Source organism: Pipistrellus hanaki, assembly GCF_964339955.1.
Source record: "Pipistrellus hanaki genome assembly, chromosome: 13".
Lineage (NCBI taxonomy): Eukaryota > Metazoa > Chordata > Mammalia > Chiroptera > Vespertilionidae > Pipistrellus > Pipistrellus hanaki.
This window is the reverse complement of record NC_140515.1, coordinates 51187306-51203435: the sequence shown is the minus strand read 5'-3', so window position 1 is coordinate 51203435 and position 16130 is coordinate 51187306. Positions and strand designations below refer to the sequence as shown.

At 50.1% G+C, this 16130-nt stretch overlaps 1 protein-coding gene across 2 annotated transcripts in view; it reads left to right on the top strand.

The window, feature by feature from the left end:
* TRANK1 (tetratricopeptide repeat and ankyrin repeat containing 1) overlaps positions 1-11791 on the top strand; it is a 75470-nt gene extending 63679 nt beyond the window's left edge. For both annotated transcript variants that reach the window (XM_084902235.1, XM_084902236.1), the window contains 4 exons: positions 3846-3991; positions 4762-7805; positions 9065-9163; positions 10282-11791. In XM_084902235.1, the coding sequence (XP_084758361.1) occupies positions 3846-3991; positions 4762-7805; positions 9065-9163; positions 10282-10382 (3390 nt within the window). In that variant the 3' untranslated portion in view covers positions 10383-11791. The remainder of the gene's footprint in view (positions 1-3845; positions 3992-4761; positions 7806-9064; positions 9164-10281) is intronic.
* The last annotated feature ends 4339 nt before the right edge of the window (positions 11792-16130 follow it).

The following is a 16130-nucleotide window of genomic DNA, read 5'->3' as shown; positions in this document are numbered from 1 at the left end:
GATGTGTAAAACCATCGAGTCCTTCACCACTGGTTATCCGAAAAGCAGTGCTCTACAGCGTCCAGCTGTGGCTGTCACATTTGCCTTGGTGGGTTACCATGTTGCTCTAGGAGGGAGGTGGGTTTCCATGTCTGTATGTGAAACATGGTAACTCCTGGATCCTCAGAGTACCCGAGCATTGGGTGGGGTGGAGGTGGGACCTGCTGGGAAGTTTGAAGTGTGGCTCCCATGCTGCCTTCCCTGCCCTGTGTTTATTATGGTTTGTGACTTAGAATGTGGGAGATGGGGATGGAATAGGAATTTCAGTGTGGCTGGATGTTCTGGTTGCTAAGATTTCAGGAACTAGAATAGTTTCCAAACTCTTCCTGTCCTTTAGTCTCTAATGCCATCACCCTCCAACCTCTAATGCCACCACTTGGACTCCACGCGGTGACAACTACAGGCCTACACCTACTGCTTCCCCTTTTTGCCTACCAGTGCCAGATATAACTGAGCCAGAGACCACTTCCTATCTGTCACCTCACCTTCCCAGCCTGCCAAGCTCTGCCTCTGAAAGTGGTGGGGAGGGGGCCCAGGTGATCATAGCACAGCCCACAATCTCCCCTCCAGGACATCAGTTCCCCCAGAGTGTGGAGACCGCCTGCTCCCAGAGGCATAGCCTCCCCCTCCTTTCCACTGCTGCAGGCTTGACCAGAACATTCTAGTAGCTTCAAGCCCCACCCAGAGGAGAGTCTGGTTCCTTTTTCGTTTTGCTCAGGCCCCTTCCTGGAAGAGGATCGGACCCTCAGCCAGCTTCTGGTCTCTTGGGGGCATCCCACCAAACTACCAGCTTTGCTCACATTGACCAGGTTGGCAGCAGCCTTTGTCAGAATCTTCCAGCCACATCGCCTCCCTGCTCCCCCACCAGAAGAAATGCTTGGGAGGGCCCGTGGGAGTGAGAAATTTCCTTTCAGGGATTCCTTTGCCTTGCCTGCCTCCAGCCTCTCTCCAGAGAGCAACATTGGTTTCCCTGGAAACCTCTCAAAGCCCTTGTTCTGGATGGCAGTGGGGACCCCCTCATGGAGCAGAGCCGGCCTAGGAGGGAGCTGCCTCTTAGAGTCATCCCCTCCTTTCTTTAGCTGGGGGCACATTGGTACTTATTGGGGCCTTCACTCATACTCAGGGAAATGTTTTCTGAGTAAGCAGCATTGTCTAGGCAAGGCAAGGAGACAGCATGGTTAGATGTACTGTTATGGAGAGGCGAGGAGTCAGGGCAGTTAGATGTACTGGTTATGAGGTTTTATTGATGTGGAAGATGAGCCTAAGAGCTCTTGGGTCTGTGAGGTCTCTGGACACAGAGGAGGCTCACACTCAAATCATATGTATATTTTGGCCCTTCATGGAGCTTGTCTCACTAAGAGCCAGCTGAGGTTATCAGAGGGCCTGGCATATGTAATTGGTTTTTGTTTTCTCTTTGGACCTCAGGTACAGCGAGTAGAGCTAAGAAGTTAAATGTTCAACAAATCCAAGGACCTCTGCTGTGTGCCAGGCACTGTGGGTGCTCAGCAAGCAGCAGGCGACAAAGCTGGGCCTCTGTCTGCAGAGCTTCCCTCTCTGGTGTGAGGGAGAGATGACAGATAAGCCAGTGGAATATAAGATGTCAGCGATGGTGAGAGGAGGCAGGGTGGTAGGTATTTTAAACGGGGCGCCAGGAGCTGACTCTTGAGCGGAGACTCCGAGAACAACTGCTGGAGGGCATGGCAGGCTAAGGATCCCTGCAGGCGGAAAGCCGCAGGTGGCAGCATGTGGGCGAGGTTGAAGAATAGCAAGGAAGCCTTTTGGCTGGAGCAGAGTGAGCCAGGGAGAAATGGTCAAATGAGTAAGAGACAGGCAGAAACAAATCATGTAGAGCCTCAGAGTCCATGGTAGGGGACTGGATTTGTCCAGGGGTCGCGGGGAGCCAGTAGAAGGTTTGGATTGGAGAACTGACATGAAGTTAATTATTTGGATGCTCTGTCAAGAGATCTGTAGGCAGCAAGAATAGAAGCAGAAATGTCAAGAGAGTCTGGTAGTGGCTGAGGCTGAGATAGGTGGCCTGGATTGCCACGACGGTGATGGAGGTGATGGGAAGGGGTTATATCTGGGAAATGTTGGGAGAGCCAAGAGGACAAGGTTAAGTGAGGGGTTGGATGGGGGAGTGTGAGAGGGAGAGGAATGGAATGCTCTTCTGTTCAGGGCAAGCCCACCAATGAACGTGGTACAAGGCCCCGCTTGTTGCATTTCATTTTGTTCATCCCCTTTCTCTTCATAGCCAGTCTCCATTCCCGTTCTCTTCTTATTGGCAGCCATTCCAATGCATTTATCACATGTCCTTGTGTGCATGCACAACGGAAGAATAAGTAGTAGTATTTTCTGTGCATATATATTTTAAGCTTATCTAAATAGCATCTAATCTGTTTTTCTCTTTTTTTTTCACCTCCTGTTATAGTGTTATGTCTGGTCAGGTTGCTGATCACTGTTAGTATTCCACAGTGGGCATCTTTGATATTAATTACACATTTCCCTAGTGGTGGACACCCAAGTGACCACCAACTCCTGGCTGCCACACGTGGTACTGTAGTGCACATGTTTCCTCCAGTTCTGTGTGAGATCGGGAGATGTGGTGTTAAAAATGAGATTGCTGGCCCCAGGCTATGCATATACTTAGTATCAGCAAGTAAAGGTGAGAGCTTTCCAGAACAGTCATGCCACTTGGTGCCCATGGGTTCCACATTCTTGACCACATTCAGTGGTTACCGATATTCTGAGTTTTGCAAACCAGTGGTTAGATCTCATAGGGTTTTAATTTGCATTTCTCTGATTATTAGTGAGGCTGATCACCTTCATTAAGTTTCCCCCAAAGTGAACTGCCAGTTTATATCCTTGGCTTAGTTTTCTTCGGAAAGCCTTTTTTTGTTCTGACCTGCCTAGTGTAGTACAGTAGCCACTAGCCACATGTGGCAATTAAAATTAATTCAAATTAAATGAAATAAAAAAATCAGCTCCTTGATTGCACTGCCACATTTCATTGCTCACTATTCATACCTGGTGGGTGTGTGGCTGCTATATTGGATAGCATAGATATGGGACATTTTCATTTTCACAGAAAGGTCGGTTGGACAGTGCTGATCAAGATGTCAGTGTTGCTGAAACCGGTTTGGCTCAGTGGATAGAGCGTCGCCCTGCGGACTGAAGGGTCCCAGATTCGATTCCGGTCAAGGGCATGTACCTTGGTTGCGGGCACATCCCCAGTGGGGGTTGTGCAGGAGGCAGCTGATTGATGATTCTCTCTCATCAATGTTTCTGACTCTATCCCTCTCTCCTCCTCTCTGTGAAAAATCAATAAAATATAAAAAAAGAAAAAGAAAGAAAAGATGTCAGTGTTTTTCTTCTCTCTGTTAACTGTGTTTCACGTGTTCATTCTTGAACAGTTTTGATGTAACCAAATCCATCAGTTCCTCTTCTGAACGTGTATTTCAGGTTTTGCTGAAGACCTTCTTTACCTCTCAAGTCACAAGAGATAGTTTTATACATCCCCCCAATAGCTTTCACACTTAGAGCTTTAACCCATCCGGAGCTTCGCTTTGTGTATTGTGTATGGTGTGAGGTTGGGATTTACATTTATTTTTCTCCCTATAAAGAATTAGTTTTCTCCACATTACCTGTGTTTCAGTGTCTCTCTCTCTCCCCCTTCCCCACCCCCGACTGGATTCTAACAAATAGCAAGAAATATGACTATTTATTTATCATCCGAGGTGTGTGGTTTATTTTTAAGATAAAAAGTTATGTTCTGAATTCTCAGAGAAGAAAATTGTATTCCATCTTAGATAAAAGATGCCGCCTATTTCTATAAGCGAAGCCAGTGCTACCAAGATGCTTTCAGATGCTTTGAGCAGATTCAGGAATTTGATCTAGCCCTTAAAATGTACTGTCAAGAGGAGCTCTATGAAGAAGCTGCTGTTGCAGTGGAAAAGTAGGTGGTTTTTTCTCTCCCTCTCCTCGCTCTGCTTCCTGCTCTGGATGATGTCACCCTGTTCTTCCACAGTAGCTTGACCATGTCACCCTTCTTCTTCCACTTGAGTGGTGGTCTCAGTGCTGGGTCAAGAGCTTCTTGAGAACAGGACTCTGTGTTCTCCATGCTCTTGATAAGCTTTGACACAGGGTCATGAAGAGAAGGGGCTGAGGAAGAGGTTACCAGTGTGTATATAAAATGCACAGCCATTTTGTGCTTAGTGACAGTTCTGTCCTCTCACCTTTACCTGCTGAGATGACAGTTTCCCTGGTGTGTGGCGAGATAAAGGTAAGAGCACTAGTGGGCAGTTAGGTTTTTGCTTCATTGTGATCTGGTAGATGCTCAGCCATGTATTTATAAACATGTATATGATATATATGCGCACATACCCTCAGTTTTAAGTTTCACACATGATCCAGTGGAGGCCTCCTGATCCTTTAGCGTAGTTGATATTCCACAGTGGAAGAGGAGATGGATGGGGTTAAATCTTGACAAGGCATCTAGAAACAGCATGTGGTTGAGGCCCCCCGAGAGACCTCCCTGGTGGTAGTAGAATCTGTTATTCTGCATTTCTGCCCAGCAGGGCTTTAAATTCCCTCTCGGTTCCTGGGAAAGTAGGCTATATACTACATGTGGCAGTTTTACTTAAGTTGCCCTGTGCTGTATTTTGGAGGAAGTTTTCTGTTGGTTGCATGATAATGAGTTATGATTTGGGTCATCTTTCCCTGTAGGTATGAAGCAATGCTAAGGACCAAGACCCTCCCCGTATCCAAGCTCTCCTATTCAGCCAGCCAGTTTTACTTGGAAGCAGCAGCAAAATACCTGAGTGTAAATAAGATCAAGGAGATGATGGCCGTCCTCTCGAAGCTGGACGTAGACGACCAGCTGGTGTTCCTGAAGTCCCGGAAACGGCTCGCAGAGGCCGCAGACCTGCTGCACAGGGAAGGCCGGAGAGAAGAGGCTGCCATGCTGATGAAGCAGCATGGTTTCCTCTTGGAGGCCGCCAGGCTCACCGCCGACAAGGACTTCCAGGCCTCGTGCCTGCTGGAGGCTGCCCGCCTCAATGTGGCCAGGGACTCGGATGTAGAACACACCAAGGCCATTCTGAGAGAAGCCCTGGATCTCTGCTATCAAACCAATCAGCTGTTCGGCATTGCTGAGGCCCAGTTCCTGCTGGGGGTGATCCTGAAAGACTTTCAGAATCTCAAGGATGCCTTCTTCAGGTTCGACACTCTCAACCACTCGGCGGGCGTGGTGGAAGCGCTCTACGAAGCCACCAGCCACTGTGAGGTTGACCCTCAGAAGGTTCTGGCCTTGGCTCCGGGGGGCTTGGAAGTCCTCCTCAGTCTGGTCAGGGCCCTCAAAAGAGTGACCAACAATGCAGAGAAGGACATGGTCAAGTTCTGCTTTGAGTTTTTTGGTATTTCTCAAGTGGATGCCAAGTATTGCCAGATCGCTCAGAATGACCCTGGACCCATATTAAAGATAATTTTTGACTTGGATTTAAACTTGAAAGAGAAGAAAACAAAAGACCATTTCTTGATCATGACTGACCAAGTGAAACTGGCCCTGAACAAACACCTCTTTAGCAGGCTGTGCCAGATCACACAGAGCCTGCTTGGGAAGACGTACCCGGGCATCTGCCTGCGGTTCATTGTTGGTTTAAAATGTGACGACGGAAACTGTGAAGATTACCACAGGCCTCTGCGGCGTTGTGAGGCCAAGTGTTTGGTTCAGTCCAAAATGCACCAGGTGGCAATCAACGGGCTGCTTCTGGAAGCCAAAAAAGTATTCCCTAAAAGCTTTGCTGAAGAACTTGAACAGATCGATTATATTCTGTCTGCAGATAAGTATGGCCATTGCAAATCCTTCCTGAGTGTAGTCTTCCCTAAACATTTCCATCAGCGAGTGTTGTCCGAAAACCCCATGGCATGCAAAGAGATCCTCAAACCCAATTACAAGTCCTTCCGATCCTACAGGTTTGCCCTGAAGGAGTACATCTACTTCCTGTTTCAAAACGAAAGGGCGAGAAGCCGCCGGGAGTCTACCGACCTGTGGCTGAGCGCCATGCATGCTTTCCTGCTCTCTTCTAGCTACCCCGAGGAGTTTGGGAAGCTGCTCCACCAGGAGGAAGACAACTACCACAGGGAACTGAAGGCTCTAATGTCAGAGAAAGAGGACCGGGGCCGGGGCAGAGGCAGCAGGGTGAAAGGGATAGAGGGGAAGTACGGCATGCTGGCACCCAACAAGGACGAAGAGAGTACCGAGAAGACCCACCTGTGCTTCATCCGGCTGCTGGAGAATTGCCTCGACCAGCTGTACGTGTACAGGAACCCAGACAACTACAAGAGGCTCTTTTTCCGCTTCATGAACGTCCTTGTCAAGAGGTGCAAAGAGCCGCTCATCCCCAGCATTGGGAACACCGTGGCCCTGCTGGAGTTCCAGTTCGTCCACTGCGGGGTGGTCCTGGCCCGCCTCCGGAAGAGCGCCATCCTGTGCCTCCCCAAGAGCTACATCGCGCTCTTGCACTACTGGGAGTTTCTGTTAAGCAAGAGGGACAGGGAGCTGGGGGACGTGTTCTCCATCATTCAAGACTACAAACCGAAGGACGTGACGAGAGCCATTCAGGATTTCCGGTTCCACCTCTCCTACCTCGTCAAGGTGCTCTGCGGCTACGAGAATGTGAACTTCAACGTCCTGCTCGATGCCTTCAGCGACATTGACTGTGTGGTCTCCGGGGAGGCAGAGCGGACCCTGGTGCTGTGCTTGGTGATGCTGGTGAATGCCGAGGTGGTCCTGCAGCCATCCTGCAAGTCGCTCCTGCACCGCCACTTCCAGGACATTGAGAAGAGGCTGCAGCTGATGAGCGCCGACTGCCCGGACCAGGTGCCCGAGAGGCTCCGGAAGGTGGTGAAGCGGGTGCTGATGGCGGCCGACGTGAAGTCGGTGGCCGAGGCGCTGCAGGACCTGCTCTTTGAGCGCGATGAAGAGTACCTGATGGACTGCCACTGGCGCTGGGACAGTGGGCACACCAAAGGGGTCCGTGGCCTCTATCACGAGGAGGTCAAACTAAACCGCCTGCTCTGCCTGGACCCCGTGGCCTACTTTCCTGAACCAGAGTGTGACTTTGGTCAAGATGAGACGGATGAGCTGGCCTTCGAAGACCGAGACCACCTCCTGGCCACCATCCTGTCCCAGAAGCAGTGGAGGGCTTCTATCCAGCGCAAGCTGAGGAGAGCGTGCCTGGTGGTGGCGCTGTGCATCAGCTGGAAGAGGAGGGTGACTGCCCCGATGGGGTGCTCCAGGGAGGAGACCAGGGAGCCTGGGACCGGGATCTTCAAAAAAGCTGACGTGGACAGGACCCAGTGTGACCTGTGCGGGGTGAAGTTCAGCCGGAGTCCTGAGAACTACTTCAGCCCCAGTAAAGCCTTTGAGGGAGAGACTTCAGAGGCGACAGCCCTCTCCGGGGCTGAGCTGAATGACAAGGAAGGTCGGGAGAGGAATAGCCTGTCTTTTGAGCATCACATCCACCTAGAAGGCCACCAGCGGCAGCAAATGGCCTACCAGAAATACTCTGAGTTTTTTCATGAGAAGGTGGACCCGGCCATCGACGAAGGCAAGCTGGTGGTGCAGGACATCGAGCAGAGCGTGTGGATTCGCAGTCACCTGGGCTCCAGGGAGCACAGCCTCATGCTGCAGAGGAAGGTCCAGGAGAACATCAGGAAGGTTTCGGACGCCGTGGAGGACCTCTACAGGCAGAAGGCCTGGGCTGGTGGTAAGGGGCCCTCGGGAATGGGGGCCCAGGCGGTGGTAGAACCTGGGCTTTGAGAACACAGGTCAGAATCAAGCCCTTTGTGTTAAGGTCTGACCCGGGGTCGTGAAACTTGGCCGTTTGCAGAAATACAAGTAAGGACTTTGGGTTCTTTTTATTTTTAATTTTTTTTATTTATTGATGTTTTACAAAGAGGAAGGGAGAGGGACAGAGAGCCAGAAACATCGATGAGAGAGAAACATTGACCCCCCACTGGGGATGTGCCCGCAACCAATGCACATGCCCTTAACCGGAATTGGACCTGGGACCCGCTAGTTCTATCCATCGAGCCAAACTGGCCTCGGCAGGATTTTGTGTTCTTAAATTAGAACAAAGCACCATGGTTTGGACCAGCCTTTCCCCAATGAAAATTTCCTGATTATCTTGGGCTGGGCTGGTTCCGCTGGCCTTACAGACAAGAAGAGGGCTTTCAGCCTAGTTCTACAGAGATAATATAGGGAAAGTATTTAAAGTCTTGAGGAAACTCTTTAAGCTTCTGATTCATTCATTTTCTTGAGCTCCTACTCTGTGCTAAGATCTGTAGGTGTGTAGCTGGTCTCTTCCCTTTAGGCGGGTCCTTAAGCCATATCCAGTGTGAGCCCTTAATGATAAGAATGCTAATGGGCCGCCGAAACCGGTTTGGCTCAGTGGAAAGAGCATCAGCCTGCGGACTGAAGGGTCCCAAATTCGATTCTGGTCAAGGGCATGTACCTTGGTTGTGGGCACATCCCTTGTGGGGGTTGTGTAGGAGGTGGGTGATTGATGTTTCTCTCTCATGGATGTTTTTGGCTCTCTATCCTCCCTTCCTCTCTGTAAAAAGTCAATAAAATATTGATTAAAAAAATAATGCTAATGGGCCTTTGAATCGATTGCCTCTAACTTCCTCATTAGCTACTTCTTGGCAACACGGAGTGGAAGTTATGTTCCATACTAAGTGAGTGAAACTGCATATTTTAGAATCATTCCATAATCCAGGCGCTGCAGTTTAAGGTTTAACAGACACACAGGAATGGTGCCAGGCTGGCATTTAATTGCAGTTTATGCTGCTGGTGGCAGAAGGGGGCTGTGGGGCCTTGCCTGCCGTTTTCCTCGGGGGGGGGGTAGGGGGGGGAGCAAGCACAGAGACAAGCTCTGGGGAGGCGGGGGCTTTGGCTCTAGTTCTGGGAGTTCGCGGCCCTAGAGTGGCCCCTTCACTCAGAGGCCTTGTTCTTTGGCTCCCACAGCGAAGGAGGTGATGACTCGGCTGGTCAACTTTCTGATCCTGTCAGTCAAGGATGCGAGGGAGTGGCTCAGGAGAACAGAGCTGCACCTGAAGGAGGAAGGTAAGGTGCCCTTTGTCCTGGGACCGTGCTCTGGGTCCCGTGGTTCTTGGTTCTGCTGACCTTCAGGTCAGGCTGACATGGGGCCGCCTAGGACATCAGTACTGACCACTTTCTGTCTAGGGCCCTTGCCCTGCTGAGTGAGATTATTAGCCACACAGTATATGAGCTGCTTCACCAGACCGTGAGGGTTATTCTGGGTTCATGTTAGTTGCTTTTTTGTAAAAACCTCTTTTGCCACTTGAGCTGTTATCACTGCTGGTCGGTCACTACTCATACTCAGAACAGTGACTCCCAAGGATGCTCAAAGCATTGCAAAGCCATTCCTTGGTAAACATGTTTGCATAGAAGTTAATTTTTATTATTGTGTGTCTAGTGTGTGGCAGTGCTGTCCTGGGCTTGGGATGGAAAACAAACAGAATCATGGGGCAGCTTGCAGTCATCTCCCCACAGAACATTGAAGGCTGTGTCGGATGAGTCAGGCTTCTCCCCCGACAGTCGGAATTATCTTGCCAAGTTCTGTTTGATCTGGAAAGTCTTCTCTCTTGCCCATTCCAACTGCTGCCCCCTCCCCACCCGCCCACAGTTTTCTTGCTCTGAATATTTTGCCCGGCCCAGGCTGCCCTTCTTTGAGTCCTTTTAATCCAGACGCTACTGGAAATTGCCGACTCCAGAGCTGGGGGAAACTGGAGGGCCCTTGGCACAAATGTCTAGGCCAACAACAAAAGTCTGGGACTATTATTTTTTGCTATTATTTCAAAATGGAGGTAACTGATGTATTAACTCTGGTCTGTGGTTGAGTTTGGGTCTTGTTTGATTTCATTTAAAGGGCCTCTAAAAGAAGGCCAAAGGAGCCAGCCTGTAAGAGAACTTAGTTCCAGAGACGAGGGCTTCCCTGGCTTAGGCTCATCCTGAGAAGCAGCATCTGTGCTCAGAGATAATCCTCACTTTCTGTCACCCTGGCGGGAGGCCTTTTCCCCTTTAATTTAAAAACAGTTACAGAGATATGAGGTTTTACTAGGGTGTTCTGTTTTGCAGTGGAGTGGGCGGATGGGGGTGGGAGGGGGAGAATCACCATTCTGCACATTGCTTCTTTTTTGTTTTGTTTGCTTTTTAAATAGGAATTGTTCAGGAAGATGAATATGAAAATGAAATTGAGGACTTCGGTGAGCTCCGTCCTAGAAGGCGTTCACGGAAATTTGGAAAGCCGAGGAAATACTAGGATCCACACAGCTGCTGCTGCCTAAACCTTCAGAACATTCCGTCCTGACTTAGAATTCTGAGTGCTGGGGCAGAAGAGAAAATGTCAATTGGCATAAAAGAGTAGGGGAGTCTAGCAACCTCTTTGCTTTGTGATAGTGTTCCTTCTTCCATGGTGGCTTAGGGTCTGACTGCTCCCTCCGAGTGGGACCTCTAGTGCTTTCCCAGTTCAGGCCTAGCAGTATTAGCTCCCCTAAAACTCGTCAGATGGGAGGAGCCATCACTGAAGGGAACCTTAGGACTCCTCCCCCAAGTCCCCGACTTCTCTGACTCAAAACCATCATGGCATGAGTCAGTAGGAGGGACACCCCTCACCTCAGAGTTGCCATTTCCCTGGGCCAGGAAATCCCTCTAGGGATTCCCTCATCTCCTTCCACACGCTGCAACCAGGATTATGCGTGCCCGGGTCTGTGTGGGCCCTGCCACTGGCCTCTCCTGACCCCAAACGAGTCCGGTCATCTCTGAGCCTACTTGTAGCATAGTTTGTGTCATCACATAGGTAAGCCTTTTCTCTGTGGCAACTTTTCTGCCCCCTCCGCTCCCCACCTCCCTGCCATGCCCAGCTACCTGTGCCAGTCACGGTTAGACTACCTCAGAATGTAGTCAAGAATCCCCCGGAGTCCTTTGGGCGGCCAGGATGGGGATGATGCTGGGGCCTCCAGCCCGCGCCAAGGTGGGTCTCACTCTGCCTCGCTGTGGGAAGACATCTCTAAAAGTGTTCTGTGTGTAGCCTTGTATGCCGTTTCCTTGGCTCTCCCTGCAGGTCATCATCCTAGTTCAAGTTGACATTCTGGTGAGTTTTCTCCCACTGAGCTCACTGCATGGGCCAGGGGCCTGCAGTGATGCAGGTTAGGGAGGTGGACAGAGGAGGAGGCCAGTCGTACAGTGCCAATCCGTAGGGACTCGGCTGTGAATCACTGCCCGCTGCTGGGAGGCCCGCAAGAGGAGGGGTGGGCAGGTGTCTGTGTGCAGGAGGCATTGCTCCCCCCCGCCCCGCTGGGCCAGCGGCCGCCAATAAGGTCCCGTTCTGGAGGCCTTTGTGCCTCTCTCAGATCACTGCCCTCCGCTTCCCCAGCCCCTCAGCTGGGCCTGGAGTGGAAGGTCAGGCTCCCCTCAGCCCCTTCCTTGTTTTGTCATCACAATGGAACCGACCTTCCACCCACGTTGTCGCTGCTGCTTTTGCTGCTCATTGTTGTCGCCGTCTTTCTAAATGACTATTTCCTCAAAGTGTTTATGTTTCTAACTTTTATTAGTTATGTTTCTAATTTTTATTCCAGGTGTTTTTTTTATAAACTTCACTTGCCAGATAAACAACCCCAATCAAATCTTGCTGTATTATCACATTTTTATAAAGTTAAATCATTTCTCTTACATGCTGCCGTCCAGTTGTTTATTTCCGGTCTCTGCGCAGAGAGTAAAGGGGGCAGTCTTGGGCTGGTTCTTTGTGGTAGCTGGTGGATGTGGGCAGAGCTTCTGTGCTTCCTGAAACTAAGGGAGGGACAGACAGGAAGCACAGCCCGGCATTCACAGCTGGTCGCAGTGTCCCTCGAGGGCCTGTCTGTGCAAATTCTTTCCCTTTGGATGCTCTGAGCATGCAGGGCGTGGGCAGTTTTGTCAGTGCCATCTATTGGGACTGCCCCCTAACATTGTCCAGTCCTAATGAGCCAATAACCTGGGGTGAGTCAGATCTGTGAACACCACCCTGGGGTGGGGGAGAGATGGAAATGGAGAAGCAGCTCGATGGACATGTGGGTCGCCTGGTGGCATAGCCTACTGGCCCGTTCCCCCCTTTGGAAAATGAACGGTCGAAGGCTCCTTCCTGCCATGGCGCAGAGGTCTGGAGTCAGTGGCCATGAGCTTGAACACCTCAGGTCTTGGTTGTGTGATCCGGTGTTTGCTTGCGTTGGGTGAGCAACAGCTGGGTCTAAGGAAGCAAAGTGTCCTCTGGTCCTATGCTTCAGGGTCCCAGAAGTTCAGGGACTGTGCGCGACGGTGCTGCTCCTTCTGTGGCAGCACTGTCTAAAAAAGCTGCCTGGAGCCCTAACCGATTTGGCTCAGTGGATAGAGCGTGGGCCTGTGGACTGAAGGGTCCCAAGTTCGATTCCGGTCAAGGGCATGTCCCCAGTGGGAGATGTGCAGGAAGCAGCTGATTGGTGTTTTCTTCTCATCAGTATTTCTGGCTCTCTCTCCCTCTCCCTTCCTCTCTGTAAAAAAACCCAATAAAATATATTAAACAAAAAAAGCCGCCTGGAGAGAACCATGTCTTCAGCTCTGCCGGCCCTTAGAGTGTGGGCGTGGGACTGTGGGCGGAGAATCAGTCATTCCCATCCATGACCCAGGCCTGAGGCCCAGTCCAGCAGCAGGCACTTTGGTGCCGGGCCTTGCCTGGAAGTCCAGGATGGGGGTGTATGTCAAGGGTACCCAAGACCCTGTCAGTCTCTACCGTGAGGCATCCTAGAACCCACACATGGAAACATCCATTTGTCATCTCAGCCATGTCCCCTGGGGACCCTGACATCTTGCTGGCCGGGAAGGGCTTTGCCAGCAGTGGAGACTTGGTTGCCAGGGCAACTGGCAGGAGGCGTTATTCTGACTAATGTTACAGGGTTCTCTCCACTCAGCTCCTGGGTCTGGTTCCTCTGGGACACTGGCAGCCAACACTGCCGGCTGTCACATAAGGACAGTCTGCCCCTCACATTTGTGGGGCATGGGGTGTGACAACAAGAGGCCTCTGCCCCATCCCTTCTCCCCCGCCCCCCTTTGCTTCATCCTGCACCCTGAAGGACTTCCCTGTGTGAATGTGGACACCCCAGCCTCACCTGCAAGTATGTATCCGCACCCCTTCCCCAAACAGCCACCCTTGGCCACCCCTGCACCCAGCACATCAGCAGGGAAGAGGCTCAGGGGTATTTGGGGGGGACGGGTCCTGGGTACTGGATTGTGACCTGCAGGGGACTGTGGATATGTCCTGTGTTTGCACATTTGGGGCACAGTGTTTAGCTATCGACACGGCATTGTGCCACTTTTCCTCCTGTGTCTGTCTCCTTCAGAATCCTTGCAGGACAGGGTTCCAACGTTCATAGATTCTCTAGCCATGATAATCATCTTAATCTTCTCAACGCCTAACTTAGCATGCATTCTCTCCCCCTGGCCTTCCCCTGCAGGCCGATTCGGGGTGTAGGATGCCTTCAATGTGCTCCTGGATCAATGTCATGTAATTGTCAGAAACCTGTGTCCCTGGAGTCATCCTTAAGCGTATGACCCAGAGGATGGGAGCCATCTCCCTACCCAGCAAGCGTCCTAATGGCACAGAGGTTCAAGTTCATTCTTTCTCGCAGCCGAGACACAGACCTGCCCACAGCTGCAGACGGTTGCTCCTCACTCCCCACCTGCTTCCTGAGGGGGAGGGAGAAGCCGTCAGCAAGGCAGCAGGCCTTGCTTAGGTGGGTTGTTTAGAAACCTGTCTCCAGATGCTGCTGAATTCTAACCCTGCTCAGAATTCTATGTTCTCTGCTTCAGGCACCTGAGGTTACCCTCCTCAGTGGCGATGCGACCTGACATCTAACAGGACCTCTTTGTAGGTAGGATGGGTTGCCTGGGGAAACGGTACTTTCATCACAGTATCTTTGAAGTGAGCCAGAAGGTTGAAATTTAGCTTCTTACACTGGGAATTCAGATATATTTTTTTCATGTCTCTGAAAAACAATATAAATGAGCAAACAAGACAGAAACAAGCCCATAGATGCAGAGAAGATTTTGATGGGTGCCAGATAGGGGGTCAAGTTAGGGGAATGGATGAGAAAGGGATGGACAAATTGCCATGAAAACAGTCACCAATGTAAAGTACAGCATTGGGAATATAGTCAATAATATTTTAATAGCTTTGTCTGGTGGCAGAAGGGGGTCACTTCATAAATTATATAAATGTCTAACCACTGCTGTACACCTGAAAGTAATATAATATTGTATGTCAACTGTTATATTGAAAAATTTTTTTATAAATCTTCATTGTTGAAAGTATTACACATGTCCCCTTTTTCTCTCATTGACCTCTTCTATGCCACCCCCACCCTCTGCCCCAGGCCCTTACCACCCTATTGTCTGTGTCCATGCGATATGCATATATGTACACATACAAGTTCTTTGGTTGATCTCTTCTCTCCCCTCCCCACCCCTCCCTTTCCCTCTAAGATTCCACAGTCTGTTCCATGCTTCTATCGATATGTCTCTGGATCTATTTTGTTCATCAGTTATGAGTGAGATAATGTGATACTTGTCTGAGATTTTTTTTAAAATTAAAAATACAAAACACAGTACTGCAATCTTGACTTAGTGTTAGGAGTGAACAACAGGGAAAACGTCCCTGAGCCCGTTTGGGGATTTATAGTGGAAATAGAGACACACATTTATAATTTGGCTGTGATATCCTCACTCTCCCTCCCTTCCTGTCTTCCAGAGACGGACCACCAATGGGACAGGATCTCAGGCAGGGCTCTGCCTCCAGGGCAGGCAGAGGTGGTCATGAGCAGTGGCCAGCCCTGGGGACAAAGCTGGGTCAGCTTTTGGTACCCGTGATGGAGGCGGGGACATTCCCAAGAGGGCTTTGTTCCCAGGGACCCAGCCTTCTTTCAGAGACGGAGACTATTTTTAACCCGAGTTTTAGTGATTCTGCAGGACAGCTGTTTCAGGGAAATATGTAGGCCAGTCTGTGATATTTGGAGTCATCGTTTTAAGGTTAAGGAGTGGGATGGGAAAAGAGAATGAGAATAATTGTGGGTTTCCGGAGGCGGTGTCACGGAGTTCTACAACTGCAACCCCAAGTTACTTCGAGGCCACCTTTAGGGTCTGGAGGGGCTGAGCAGATGAACATCTTTTTGTTTCCCTGAAAGTTGAGTGTCAATTTCTGCGCTCTCTCAGTCCCCATTTGCCATTTCCACATTGTGATGCCGACAAGATTGACAGTGCCAGGGTCGGAGCGCCGGGAGAAGGGAGCAGACTCGCTACAGCCTTCCCAAGGGCCCTTCCAGTCTCCACTCAGATTAAAAAAGGGACTCACCTTTGGATTTAGCACTCCCACCTTTTTGTTTATTATTATTTTTAATTGTGGTAAAATACACATACAATTTAGTTTCTTAACTATTTAAAAATATTTTATTTCAGAGAGGAAGGAAAGGAGGAGAGAGAAACATCAATGATGAGAGAGAATCACTGACTGGCTGCCTTCTGCATGCCTCCTACTGGGGATTGAGCCTGAAACCTGGCCATGTGCTCTTGACTGGAATCAAACCCAGGACCCTTCAGTCCCCAGGCTGACATGCTATCTACTGAACCAAACCGGCTAGGGCAACTTAGCTATTTTTTGCACATACAGCTGAGTGGAGTTGAGTACATTCATATTGTTTGTTGTGCAACTGACCTCCAGAACTATTTTTTACCTTCAAAATGGAAACTCTGTCCACACTGGGCATCTCCCATCTGTCCTGTCCTCAGCCCCTGGCCACCACCATTCTACTTCCCATCTCTGTGAATTTGACTACTCTGGGTGCCTTATATAAGTGGCTTCATATGATATTTGTATGTTTGCAACTAGCTTATTTCATAAAGAATAATGTCCTCAAGGTTCACCCATGTTGTGGCATGTGGCAGAATTTCCTTCCATCTTAAGGCTGAATAATGTTCCATTGTATATTACCAGCGCTCCTACTTTGAG